The sequence below is a fragment of the Mus caroli genome, chromosome 17 (assembly GCF_900094665.2).
Source record: "Mus caroli chromosome 17, CAROLI_EIJ_v1.1, whole genome shotgun sequence".
In the NCBI taxonomy this organism is placed as follows: domain Eukaryota; kingdom Metazoa; phylum Chordata; class Mammalia; order Rodentia; family Muridae; genus Mus; species Mus caroli.
In genome coordinates, this window is record NC_034586.1 from 42,236,005 (window position 1) to 42,249,508 (window position 13,504).

The 13,504-nt window shown below is 55.5% G+C and overlaps 2 protein-coding genes across 2 annotated transcripts in view; one reads left to right on the top strand and one right to left on the bottom strand.

Annotated features, from left to right (window-relative positions):
* Tcte1 (t-complex-associated-testis-expressed 1) overlaps window positions 1-5,005 on the top strand; it is a 19,315-nt gene extending 14,310 nt beyond the window's left edge. The window contains exons 4-5 of the mRNA XM_021149151.2: window positions 2,132-2,581; window positions 3,604-5,005. Coding sequence (XP_021004810.1) covers window positions 2,132-2,581; window positions 3,604-3,810 — 657 coding nt within the window. The 3' untranslated portion in view covers window positions 3,811-5,005. The remainder of the gene's footprint in view (window positions 1-2,131; window positions 2,582-3,603) is intronic.
* A 1,986-nt stretch (window positions 5,006-6,991) lies between these two features.
* On the bottom strand, window positions 6,992-12,326 carry Tmem151b (transmembrane protein 151B). The gene is made up of 3 exons (XM_021150143.2): window positions 12,047-12,326; window positions 9,531-9,971; window positions 6,992-8,579 (listed from the first exon to the last, which is right to left on the bottom strand). Exons 1-3 carry the CDS (start codon window positions 12,161-12,163, stop codon window positions 7,452-7,454), a joined length of 1,686 nt encoding a protein of 561 aa, XP_021005802.1. The 5' UTR covers window positions 12,164-12,326; the 3' UTR covers window positions 6,992-7,451.
* Between the last annotated feature and the right edge of the window lie 1,178 nt (window positions 12,327-13,504).

Genomic DNA, 13,504 nt, shown 5'->3' on the forward strand with positions numbered 1-13,504 from the left:
GCAAGCAGACACCTCTTGCAAGAACTAACTTGGGTCCCAGGAGAACCTAGCCAGTCTCTTCCAAGAGTGGTATCCCTAACGACCTAGCTACATTCCACCTCACCTCTTAAAGGCCTCACATCTCTCAGGTTCACAGAGGGGGCAAGCGTTAGCACATGAAGCTAGTGTTCTCGTGTCCAGTCTGACAAAAACAACTTGGGGAAAAGTGGGTTGTCTGGCTCACACTTCCAGGCCACAGTCCATTAGTGAAGGAAGTGAAGGCAGGAACTTGATTGAAGGCAAGCCTGCTTGTTATCCCACACAGCCTTGAACCAAGGAACTCACGCACAGCCGAAGAGGTCCAGCATGAAGTTATGAAGTAATGCTGCTGCTGGCTTGCAGACAGCTCTTACTCAGCTGGCTTGCTTTCTCTTTCCTTTTTAGATTTATTTTCATTATTATAAATTATACGTACAGGATGGTACATGCTCATGAGTTCAGATGCCCACTGAGACCAATAGAGGGTGTCAGATTCCCTGGAGTTATTGGCTGTTGTGAGCCACCTGATACTAGAAACTGAACTCCTGCACCACAAGAGCTGTACAGGTTAAAATCCACTTAGCTATCTCTCCAGCCCCTTAACTAGCTTTCTCGTACAGTTCAAAACCATCTGCCTAGGGATCATGCTGCCCACAGTGGGCTATGCTCCTAGTTCATCTGATCTCGGTCCTCAAGTGAGCCTCTCTTCTCAGCTGTGTCCCTCCCCCGCCCCACTACCAAAACAAACCAAGAAACAAGCAAGCACTATGCGGGTAGTTGAAACCACATCCATGTCTGCAAAGATGGATGAAGCGGAGAATCTGGAGAGAAACACACTCAGGTCACCTGCTGCTGTGACGTAAGGAGGATGCAGAGAGGAAGGAGGAGGCAGAGGTGCCACAGGCTCTTCTCATAAGACCAGATGCTGTAGGCAGCCAGCGAATGGAAGGGGGGGGGCGGTTTTGAAGGAGTTCCAGCTTGAGGTTGTTAACTTGAGGTTGTAGAGATCCTCTCTACAGCTAGGGAGGGTCTGATGCTGGGAGGAGCCTAAGCTGAGCTTTGTGTGTGGCCTCACATTTGGATGGAGTCTGAGAAGGAGGAAGATCCAAAGGGAGGCAGAAAGAAGCGTGACACACAGTGCTGGAGAAGGAAGAGCTTGCCAAGAAAGAGTAGACAAGAGGACATGGCATTTTGTCACAGATCCCAGATAGGGACATGTTTCAAATAGAAGGAGCGAGTCACAGGGTAGGATAGAGCCCGGGACTGGCATAGGGGGCCTGGGAGGTCCCTGGGGGTGGGGTTACTTCAGTGGATACCAGAAACAGAAGCTGGGCAGCTGTGGATATGGAGAGAGTGGGAAGTGAGGAAAAGTGGAGGGGAGGGGGAGGCTGTGTTAAGAGCTTTGGCTGCATGCAAAGTGGAGAGCAGAACTGGAAGAGAGGAGGGCTTCTGGGTCTCCGAAGAGGAAATTGCACCAATTTCAAGCTGAATTGGTCCCCCCAAGAAAAGCATTTGTTATACAGAGAGGAGAGGCTCAGGGACCAGGGTCAGTGCTTGCTGGGGCTGAGACCTGAAGCAGGGCAGTTGGCATGTGATAGATATGGAGATCTGTGTTGGTATCATGAAAACAGTAGAGGGGCCTATTCAGTGGCCAGGGGGAAAAAATAAAACAGAAGAGCAGCCATCCGTGGATAGGGAGCTCATAGGTACCCTGGCGTGTGAGTAGACTGGAAACTGGAGAAGCAGACATTGCCACAGATGATGAGAGAGTTTGTGGTCCAGAGAAGTACAATTGGATTGGCACACTGTACTGGAAGGTTCTGTGACAGTGACAGTGACGTAGGTGAATTTTTCCACTGTCAGTTTCTTGGTCAAAAGAATCCAGAAAATCGAGAATGAGCTGGGCATGGCGATAGCCTTTCCCTCTGCCACCCGCCAGTGATTCTGTATCATCCAGTGAACCCACCTCCCACCTGAAAGCCAGGCAGGTGGCTAACACCAGGTGTTGAGCCTCCAGCCACCTTGTATTTTCTTTCTGTACCAGCCCAGGGCAGTTAGGTAGCGCAGGCTATCCCAGACCGGCAGGTGCTGTAAAACTCCTACCTACCCACAGATCTTCAAGCTGACCCGAAGTAAGGTGGACGACGATAAGGCGCGCATCCTAATCCGTAGCCTGCTGGACCACCCAGCCCTGGAGGAGCTAGACTTATCCCACAACCTCATCGGAGACCGCGGTGCACGAGCAGCAGCCAAGCTGCTGAGCCACAGTCGCCTGAGAGTGCTCAACCTGGCCAACAATCAACTGCAGGCGCCTGGCGCACAATCACTGGCTCACGCACTGGCACACAACACCAACCTGGTCTTCCTCAACCTCCGCCTCAACTGTATCGAGGACGAGGGTGGCCAAGCAATCGCCCACGCCCTGGAGACCAACAAGTGCCTCTCCGTGCTGCACCTCGGTGGCAACAAGCTGTCTGAGCCCACAGCCACACTCCTCTCCCAGATGCTCACTGTCAACACTACGCTCGTCAGCCTCAACCTATCCTGCAACCACATTGGGCAGGTGAGTCATGGCTTCTGGGGCGGGTGGCCACGGGTGGTAGAATCCAACTACCATAGACCTTTTGCAGGGGCGGGGCGAGGGGAGCAAAATGCTAGGAGCAGACTGTGTGGTGTGCGGCACAGAAAGAGTGTTCTCTTCTCCTGTGTGCGCTCCAGGGCCCAATCTCTTTCCTTTCATTGTTCATGTGTCTGTGCTATACACGCATGTGTGAGGGTGTACCTGTATGAGCGTGAACACGTGTGTGTGCATGCATGTGGAGACCCTAAGTGGATGTCTGCCATCATCCTCAATGGCTCTTCCGCCGTATTTGCTAAGGCAGGGTCTCTCAGTGAAACCCAGAGGCGCCCTCTGAAATGACCCATCTGGCCAGCCAGCTTGCTCTGCAAATCCTCTGTCTCCCCAACCCCCAGTGGGCCGCTCTACCTTCTTCCCATGGGCTCTGGAGATCCTAACGCTGGTCCTGATGCTTGTGCTCAAGCTCCTGCCTCAGGGTCACTTCCAGGCTCCTCGTTTTCCTTTAGCTCTTAGTTTCTGGGAGGGAAAGTACAGTGGTTTGATTGATTGGTTGATGATTGATTGATTGATTGATTGAAGCAAGGTCTCACCATGCAGTTCTGGCTGTCCTAGAACTCACTATGTAGACCAGGCTGACCTCAAACTCTGAGATCCACCTGCTTCCGTCTCCCGGCTGCTGGGATTGTAGTCATACTTTGTCTTTCCTTCTTCCATTCCCTCCAAACTTCCCCTCACATCTCACTAGACCGACTATTCTCAGGTCCCCAAGACGGAAGTGAAGGAACAGAACTACATCACCACCATGAATCCACGTTTTCCAAAACACTTAGGTTGAGCCTAACCTTAGTCAGCCTTAACCACAGTTTTTCAAGTAGAATGGCATTTTTGTCCATGGCCCGAACAGATAGGTTACACGTGGCTTTTAAAGGTATCCCATCTGTATGGAAGTCTGCTCATGTGACCCTGCGATGTGATATGAAGTGACCCCCTGCCTCACTTCTCCCCAGGATGGTGGGAAGCAACTCCTGGAAGGCATATCAGACAACAAGACCATTCTAGAGTTCGACCTGCGACTGTCAGATGTATCCCAGGAGAGCGAGTACCTCATTGGCCAGGTTCTGCATGCCAACCGAGAGGCTACCCGCCAGCGGACCCTGAATCCTGGCCACTTCTCCTCACCCACTAACAACTGTACTGAGAATTCTGTAGGCTAAGATGTGGAATGGGGATAGACGGTGATCTGATGGGTTACCCCGGCAACCACACCTTCATTTCACACCCTTGATATGTCTGCCCCTGGTTCTGAGGTAGCGAGAAGAAGGGATCACGAATCTCCTTGGAATGAGCGGCCAGATTTGTATATGTGAAGATGCTGGGGTATAGAAGGGGCGCCTAAGGATGAAATGTGTGCGCTAGCTCCCCCACCTAGAAAATGGCCATTACTAGACCCTTAACAGGAACAAGGAAGGCAAAGGACTCTAAAAGAGCACCCCTGCTCAAACTCTTCATGAGCACCATCTACCTCTTGACTCACCCCACCCCTTTCCCTTTTTACTAAGCAGATAGTTGAGCCCTGATCTCAGTCTACACACACACACACACACACGTGTACACACACACACGTGTACACACACACATGTGTACACACACACGTGTACACACACGTGTACACACACACACATGTGTACACACAGAACAGAACTATGCCTGTCTCCCTCTCCCTCCCACCCTCCCTGGAGATGCTACTTGCCTGGAAGGCCCCTGACGTTGTCTGCTTGTACAGATCGCGCCCTCACTAACCCTCAAACCGGGAATGGGGGGGGACAGAAGGATGGGGAACACGTGTCACTCTGAGGGAGCAGACCAGTGAGTCATCCACACTTTTATTATCCATCAGTGTGATTTGTACAATCTTTGCGCTTGGAATTCCATGACAGAAAGGCCACAGTGTGATGCACCCAATTTGACAGAGACCTGTCTTCTCCCGAGCCAGGCCTAGCCCACCCCACAAGCCCTTATCCTCAGGACATACAGTCTTCCAGGTACCCTCTCCTTGAGTCCCTGGCACGCTGTGACTGCCCACCATGGGGCTACACCTATGGATTCATGAGAGGATCTTGACTGACTAATTCAACCTCTTATCATCTCCCAACTCTCCTCGGGCTGAGTGGCCCAGTGCCCGTCTACCTCAAAGATGGGCGACCGCAGCTGCAATCCAGGAGGGCTCCTTGCACTCCAGGGACTCCTTGCAAGAAGCAGGTGCTGAGCAGAGCACCAGAGGGGGCTTGGGAGTGACTGTGTGTGTGCCTGTCGGGGCAGCCTAGAGTCCTCTGTGCCTGACACCCTCTGACAGTTCCAGAGTGCAAACATGTAGGTGTGAGGGTGTGTGTGTGTGTATCTGTATCTCTGTGTGTGTGTGTGTGTGTGTGTGTGTGTAGCCACAGCTGCTAGCAGAGGTTCTAATTAGAGAAACAAGAACATTCAGTGTAAAGTTTAATTTTAGAGATTAATTAATTTTCTGGTTTTCATTTTCCCTGGCAATCAATAAAGCTACCAAGAAAAGAGACCAAAGAATTGCTTTCTCTCTAAGTCTGTGCGTGTATGTGTGTGTGGGAGGTGAGGCTGTCTGTGCAAGGAGACCTAGGCGGAAATGGTCAGGCAAAAATAATAACGGGGCTTCCCCACCCCCTCCTCTCCCAAGGCCAAGCTCGGTTTCTGGACCCAGAATGAAAGAGGATGAGCCAAGTCCTTCCCTCCTTGGAGCTGTAAGATGGCCAAGCTGCCCCTAAATGAGAACAAGACATTCAGGTGCCAGCTGGCCAAGAACTGAGGCCTGAGGCCACAGCTCACTCAGTACCTGTGCTCCGATAGACAACACCACACACACACACACACCTCAAACTCAGGGTCCTGGAGGGTTCTGTGCTAGGTGGCCAGAGGACACTGTTGCCCAGGAAACCCAGTGGGCAGCTGTGCTTGCTCCCTTCTGCCCAAACCTATCCTTCTCTGACACCCCTCCCTCCTCACCCAAGCATCTCTGTATAACCAGAAAGCTCAGCCCCCATTTGAGCCCTAGACCATGGCATCCCCACAACAGGGCTTCCCACATTCCCCAGGGCAAAAGGGGACAGGGAGCCAGAGGAGATTTTTGCATAGGTAGGGGCCACTCCCATTGGTTGGCATAGGCCTGGCACAGCCAGGAGGAAGAGGGAAAGCCAAAAAGATGGAGTTCTGCTGGTGAAGGCAAAGCAAGAAGCAGAGGGAGCAAGATTGGATGGATGTGAGCCCAATCCCTGGGTAATAAGTCTGCTGGGAAAACGTCAGCCAGGGCAGCTGGGAGAGCAAGGGGCCAAACACAGACATGCACACTGGGGTGGAGCGGGTAAGAGGGTATAGGGGAGAGCAAAGTTGGTGTCAGAGCTTTGAAGGGACAGGACAAAGGCCTTGGGGCTCTGTCATGGAGCCCCTCTGAAGACCTAGAGCTTCAACTCGCAGGACAGGAAGAAGTGGAGGGTCTGGCGAGAACAGATCTCCTGCCACTGGAAATGGGTATCTCTCTAGCTAGGGCTTGGGATGGACTCGGCTCTATGGAGGCATGTGTGAGGGACATCCTTCTTAAGCATCCGAGCCGCTGCCCGCTGAGGAAAAGCTACAGCACAGCCAGCCCATCGCCATCCCTCCAGGGCTCGTCCCAGTCTACCAGCCATTACTAACTCTGCTCCTGAGGTCTCTCGACATCGAGGTGTGTCTCAGGCTCTGTCCACTTGCTCACTCACTCACCCCTGGCCGGCTTTAATGAGGACCTCCAGGATGGCCTCCATGAAGGAAGCACCTACCCAGAACCCAGGGGAGGAAGCAGCTGATGGACAGGAGGCTGAGTCTTTTCCAGAAAAGGCCTGCCGTGCCCTCTCAGCCTCCCTTCCCTTGCCCTGCACCCTGACAACAGCTCTTCAGAGCCCGCAAGTCCCGAGGTGAGTGATGTCATTGGTGTGAGGAAAAGTCCCTCCAGGACCCGACCTCTGGGGCTCAAGTGAAACAAACAACAGTGATGAGTGTGGCTTTCCCAGGCGGGCGGCGGGAGAGGCCAGAACTCTTTCAAGGTATGGAGATGAATACTGGGCTGTCATCTGGCCCCACCCTCAGACCCGGGAACACAGTAGCTGGTTGGAAGCCAACTCTGCTGCTCTTCACCAAACCACCGCCGGGGCAAAAAGAAAAAGAAAAGCCAGGCGTGGTGGCGCACGCCTTTAATCCCAGCACTTGGGAGGCAGAGGCAGGCAGATTTCTGAGTTCGAGGCCAGCCTGGTCTACANAGATTTCTGAGTTCGAGGCCAGCCTGGTCTACAAAGTGAGTTCCAGGATAGCCAGGGCTACACAGAGAAACCCTGTCTCGAAAAACCAAAAAAAGAAAAAGAAAAAAAAAAAAAAAGCCCCAAGTGCTTTGCCTTTCTTGGTACCCACCATGATGGCTCCCTTGGTTGGGAGGCCAGAAACGGGTCCCACAACATACTAACAGTCAAGACTCGATGAAAGCCTGGAAGGGAAATCTCGAGTGTGCATGGAAAAGGGGGTGTACCCCCTTGCAGGAACTCGGTGGGGACTGGAAGAGAACCACCTCTGCTCAGGTGGATGGGATTCTTAGAGAGCTGCCAATCTCCCAGCCTCTGTCTGTGTACAGGGAAGCAGTCTCAGATCACTGAGGTCTTGTCTGAGCGTGCCCCTCACCTCCTGCCTTCCCTCATACCCTGCCTGGCCTTAGCCACCATCCTGCCTTCCCCTGCTACACACAGGGAGCACAACACAAGGAGAGGCAGGAAGGAGAACGGCGGCGCAGGCTCCCTCCAAAGGCGGGAGGTCACAGTGAGGTCTCCACGCAGGAGCCATGGCGGTGCAGTGACCGGTGGCTGTGGCCCAGACACCCCTCCTGCCGATGGACGATGAGGACAGGGAAGCAGAGGGCGTCCTGGTAGGGCGGCGGTGGCCCGGCCTCCTCCTCGTCCTCATCCTCCTCGTTGTCCCGCATGCTGGCCTGGCTCGACAGACGCGTCTGCTCCGTGGGGCAGCTCGCCTCATTGACACTCCCGCTCCGGCTGCGCCACAGGCAGCTGCGCCGGGAGCCGTAGAGGCGGCTGAGCGAGAAGCGGCTGCCCCCGCACCCCGCGCTCGCTCCGGGGCCCTGGGCGGCCCGCGGGCTGGCGCAGATACTCAGCGCGCTGCGCGAGAAGATGGACGAGCTGCTGACCGCTCGCTGACAGTGCTCGCAGCTCCGCCAGTGCGGGGTCACGCCCGCCGCGCCCGGGCCACCAACCCCTCCGTAGCGACACCTAGGCACGTAGCTGCCCCCTGGCCCGCCGCAGCGTGAGCCCAGCTCGACCAGGTCCATGAGCAACACCTCCGAGTAGCTGGGTACCAGCTGCTGATTAGAACGGATGTGCCACTCGAGTTCCGTGCTGTCCACCGTGTTGACCCGCGGCAGGCGATGTGTGAGCGGGGGCAGCAGCTCATCGCTGGGACTCAGGCCACCGCCCGCGCTACTGGCCGAGCCCGGTCCCTCCAGACCGAAGAGCTTTTCCACGTGGTAGTGCGCATACGCCGTGCGGTACTCGGCCAGCACGCGCAGCGGCCAGGACAGCGTGAGCAGGGCTGCCGCCCAGAAGGCCGATGAGCAGGCGTACCAGGGCGGCCGAGCCGGGTCGGGAAAAGCCACCATGAACTCTCGAAAGTCCACGTTCTTGAGATGCATGCCCTCTCGCGCCTCCATGTAGTCATCCAAGCCCTCGTTCTCGGCGAAGAAGCGCGCTCGCTGGCACAGGTACGCGTTCTCAGCCTCCACGCTGGCGAAGCTGAAGCACTTGGTGAAGCGCAGCCGCGTGGCCGGAGCGCCCTCCAGCCCCACCAGAGTCTTGGACACATCCCGGACGCCACAGCGCGCATAGTCGAACTCGGCCTCCGCCACGTGTGTGTTGACCCGCTCGTGGTAGACCTGCAGGAGGAAGTTGGAGTCACAAGGGGAGCCAACTGCGGCTTTTGTCTACCCATCCCAACACAGACAGAAGTCCTTATAACTGAGATCACTTTCTCCATCATCATCATCATCATCTCCACCCCCTCCCTCTCCCAGCCCCAGTGGGTTTATTAAGCCCGTAGGTGATGATTGCCCTGAAAACCCTGTACCACGCACAACCACCTCCTCTAAGAGTCTTGGCCTGAGACCCAGAAACCTGACTTTAAGTCTACCTCTGCCAAGTAGAAGTACCCTCAGGCAAGTCTGAGCTGAGGTCTCCTTAGCTGAGAATAAGTACTTGGTAATAATGACTTTACTGAACAGGTGAGCATAAACAGATGAAGTCATCTGCAGACACAAAACACTAAACAGACTCCATCCAGGAGCCAGCCAGCTGAGTTCAAGTCCCATCTCCTTACCTACTATTTGACCTTGGACAGGTTTTGGGTGGTTTTGTATTTTGTTTTTTGTTTGTTTGGTTGGTTGGTTGGTTGGTTTTTACCACTACACACTCGTTTGCTCCTTAAAATAAAATGGGGGGATACACCTACTTCATAGGTTTGCTGTAAGAATTAAACCGGTTTTTTTTTGTTTTTTTTTTTTGTTTTTTTTTGGTTTTTCGAGACAGGGTTCCTCTGTGTAGCCCTGGCTGTCCTGGAACTCACTCTGTAGACCAGGCTGGCCTCGAATCCGCCTGCCTCTGCCCCCCGAGTGCTGGGATTAAAGGCGTGCGCCACCAACACCGGGCGAATTAAACCGTTTTAAGACTGTATGTGCCTGAAGCTAGGTTCTGTTGGTGTTCGTTGTTATTATTGGATACCCACGGGGGCTCACTGCTGTCTCCTGCTCCCTCACAGGCAGAGAGAAAGGCAGGCAATCGGAGCAACCCCCTTCATCTTGAACAGCCTGTGCTCCCCCACAGCCCCTCACCTGGGTAGTAGTATAGGCATCTCCATTGCGGTATCGGGTGACCTGTCGAGTTCGTCGGACGTAGTGATAACTGATGGCCTTCCACCAGATGCAGGGGGTGGCCTGCTGCATGCGGCCCACGCGCTCCTGAACGCTACTCACATCCACACGGTGCTGCAGCTCGTGGCGGGCTTGGCAGTGCCAACACTCCACCAGGTAGACCGCGTAGAGCATTAGCAGGAAGGCCAGGGGGATGTAGACGTAGCCGTTGGAGCAGGGGCTGTCATGGTACATGAGGCTATTGCCCTGGTAGGCGCTGCTGAAGGTGAGGCGCGTCACTGTGGTGACGTGGCACCAGGCCACTGCCCCCAGGCAGCCATACATGAGCAGGGAGAGCAGGAGGCACTTCCAGTGAGACTCCCGGCAGAGAGATTTGGTGAAAGAGGGCTGGATGGGACGCTGCTGCTCGGATGAGAAGGGAGGGCATGCCAAGGTGAGGAGGCAGGAGCCAGCACAGAGGTGATGAACAGAGATGGAGAGACAGTAGACCAGCACCGGGGTGGCAGACAGGAATGTAGCGGGAAGAGCCAGAGACGGGAACCAGCAACCCGAGATAAACACAGAAGGGTCCCAGACAGAACCACGAGAAAAAGGTAACCAGAATGCCAACACGGGAAAGTACAGAGAGAGACACCACAAGAGGCAGAGAGAGATCAGACGTGGAGGCCCAGATGGATAGAATGGTATCCAGAAAGAGTTCCAAAGGCAGACACAAAGATGGCGATGAAACAAGAGAAAGGGTGGATGGGGAAAAAAGGAATAGACAAACAGGCATTAGCGAAGGTAAGTCCTCAGCCCAGACCCTTTCCAGAGGTCCCAGGAGAGTAAGGAGGGACTCACTGACATCATCTCCCCTCTTAACAGGTGGGGCCCTGACCTCTTGTAGATATTGCCAGTCCTGGGTTGCAGAGGAGCCATTCTCCGTTAGCTCACGCACCTCTCTCTCCCTCACAGACAATCTAACGCTTCCAGGTCAGTCTCATCCATCCCACCTCCTCTGTGTCCTTCTGTGAGTCTCCCTACTATTCACACACCCCCCCTTCCCAGTGAGCACACATTCTTCCTCTCTGTTCTAGGATGGGAAAGAGGGAATGGGGCCCCTTGGCAGAGAAGATTTGGGTATGAACCATAGGTAAGGAAGACATTGGAAGCTCAGGCATTTGTCACAAATGTTTGATCCTCTCCCAGGGCCGTTCTGTTAAAAGCACTTGGGACCTTCTGAGTTGTTTACATGTCTAGTTCTCCACCAGATGGAGCGCTCCTGAGGGCAGGGCTCATGTCTCATTCTCTTTGCCTAAGTGACACCCAGCAGGCACATAATCAATAAAGGTTGAGTTTGATTGCTCAAATAACCTATCTTCCACTCTTTCTGCATTGTTGCACACATGTGTGTATACACGCACACACAAAGACACACACACAGAAAGACACACACACACAACCTTCTGATGCAGTGCTGACTGGCCCCTTTAATTCTTCATGCCTGGCCTTGGGACCAGTCAGAAAGAGAGAGAGATAAGGCAGTAGAAACCAAGTGTACAGTTAACAGCAGAGGCCCTAGATTTCTGGGCATAGTTAAGAAGAACAGGAAACAACACAGAGCAGGTACCTGCAAGGCAGTAAGAGGACAGCCTTTCAGGAGCTGTGCCTCTGGAAGCAGAGTGTTATAGGTGCACCTGTGTGCACGCCTGGTCATGTGCTTGTCCCAATGTAAGTACAACCGAAAGGGATTACCCACACGTCCTTCCCCACTCTCCTCCTGCCCCCGTGCAATATGCACGGTGTGCACCAGTGTGGATGCAAGGCTGGAACTGAGGGCTTCTACTTCCCTTAGTTTCTTTGTCTCCTGGTTTCAAAAGACTAAAAGTAGGACCCTAGCAAGGTACCCGCACAGTACTGACTCAGAAATTCTTAAGCTTAGTGCCCCCTAGGGGGAGCATCAGGCATTAAGAGAGAGAGGTGAGCAGCAGCCCCCTTACACACACACACACACACACACACACACACACACACACACACTCTCAGTGACACCAGGGGGTATGGCCTTTGTACCCCTCTGATCTTCCTATGATCCCAGCTAGGGTGACAACATCACTTCCCCCAAGGCACTCTTCTTGCCTCCGAGCACTCCCAGTCCTCCCTCCCGGCCTTCAAGGTGGGATGCCGCCCACCATCCTCACCCGGGGGCTGGCCTAGCCCTTCTCTGTTAAGCCAGGGGTCTGCGAGGCTCCGCCCAGGGCCCCTCCCCCTGCCCCGGACCCCCGTGAGCCCCGCCCCCGACACGGCCCCTTCCTCGCCACAGCGGACTGCGCGGGCAGCCAGGTCGGGGCAGTGCTGCTGGACTGCGGCTGCAGCGCCCGGCTCGGGGTGCGGGGCGCCGGCCGCTCTGCGGCGGAACCGGCGGGGACCGCGCGAGGTGCGGGGGATGGGGGCCAGGTCGCGGTTGTGCGGGGGAACCGGGGACCGCCGGCTCTCACCTCCTCTCGGGCGGGGCCCTCGTCCGCCGCTGCCATGGGCTCCTCCGGGACCCCGGAGCCGCCACCGCCGCCGCCGCCGCCGGCGCTCTCTCCCGCGGCCGAGCCAGGGGGGGACATGGCGTAGAGGGGGCGCGTCGAGCTCAGGACCTCCCGGGGGGCTGCCAGGGGCCGGGGGCATCCTGCGCTGGTCCTGAGGAGGGGGCGCGAGGGGCGGGGCCCTCTCTGCTCCCCACCCCCCGCCGGGGGGAGGGGGCCTAGAAAGGGCACGGGGGAGGCTGGAGATGGGGGGATGGGTGGGAGGGCGGACTGAAGGGGCCGGGCTGGGGGGGCCGGGGCCGGGGGCGGGTGTCACCTTGAGGCCCTCGCGGCGCCGCTCCGCCTCCCGCCCGCTCCCGCCGCCGCCTTTTGTCTGAGCCGAGCTGGAGCCAGCGCGCCCCCCCTCTTCCTCCCAGTGCATCAGAGCCCCGCCCCCAGCCCCCCCAAACTCCGCCTCCCCCAAGCCTTCCTAATAACCACCACCACCACCACACCGCTAAAGGGGAGAAGCAACAGGGGCTCCCCGCACCCCTTCTGTCTCTCGGCCCTGTTCACCGCATCTTCCTTCCGCCTGCCCATTCTGGGAAGATCTCAGCCTCAACTCCTCTCCAGCTGCCCTCCCTCTTAGAAGGGCCCTGGTGAGCGGGAGGATCAAGCAGCGTCCGTCTCCCATCTCTGGTCCCACGAGTCCTTGAGGCTGAAGGCTGGGGAGAAGAGAATGAGTCTGGGCATCTTAGGGAAGACCCTTATTCCTAATTTGTATGGTAAAGGGTTAAGGCAGAAGCCGGACTCTAGAGGCGCTGAAGCTAAATCCAAGAAAGGACTACTGGAGGGCAGAGAGAGGAGCCGCAGGGAGGTTCTCCCTCCTTCCCAAGAGCAGCCCCAGAAAAGCGATCAAGTGCATCCAGTTCTCTAGAAGGGGGGGGGGGAGGTAAAGGACACCTGAGTCCTAACTCTTAATTCTGGCCCTGCCATAAGTTGTGTGGCCTTAGACAAAATCCTTCTCTCTCTAAGCCCTTGTTCTGTTCCTCCCGGGTACAATGAAAAAGTCCACTAGTCTGCCGAGGTAGGGAGGTCAAGTCACAGACCACAGCAAGCTGAGTGACTGCCAGTAGCCAGGCCCTGTGCGCTGCCCACCCACTGCTGCTTTTCCCTGCGTTGACCAAGACACGCAAGAGACTGGCAGTGTTCTGCCTGCGTGCATTCCTGGTCTATCCATAAGTAAACAAGTACCCGGCACCTACTGTATGTCATGTATAGAAATAAAATGCAATTTCCTACCTTCAAAAAGCACAGCCCCGTTGAGGAGAAGACATGCAAACCAGTCATTATAATAGATTGTGATAAAGACCGGGCAATGGTCGTTCTGGGTGTTAATAGTCACTGTGCCAACCCACTGTGTTCCTGGGGTCTTTGTCAGAC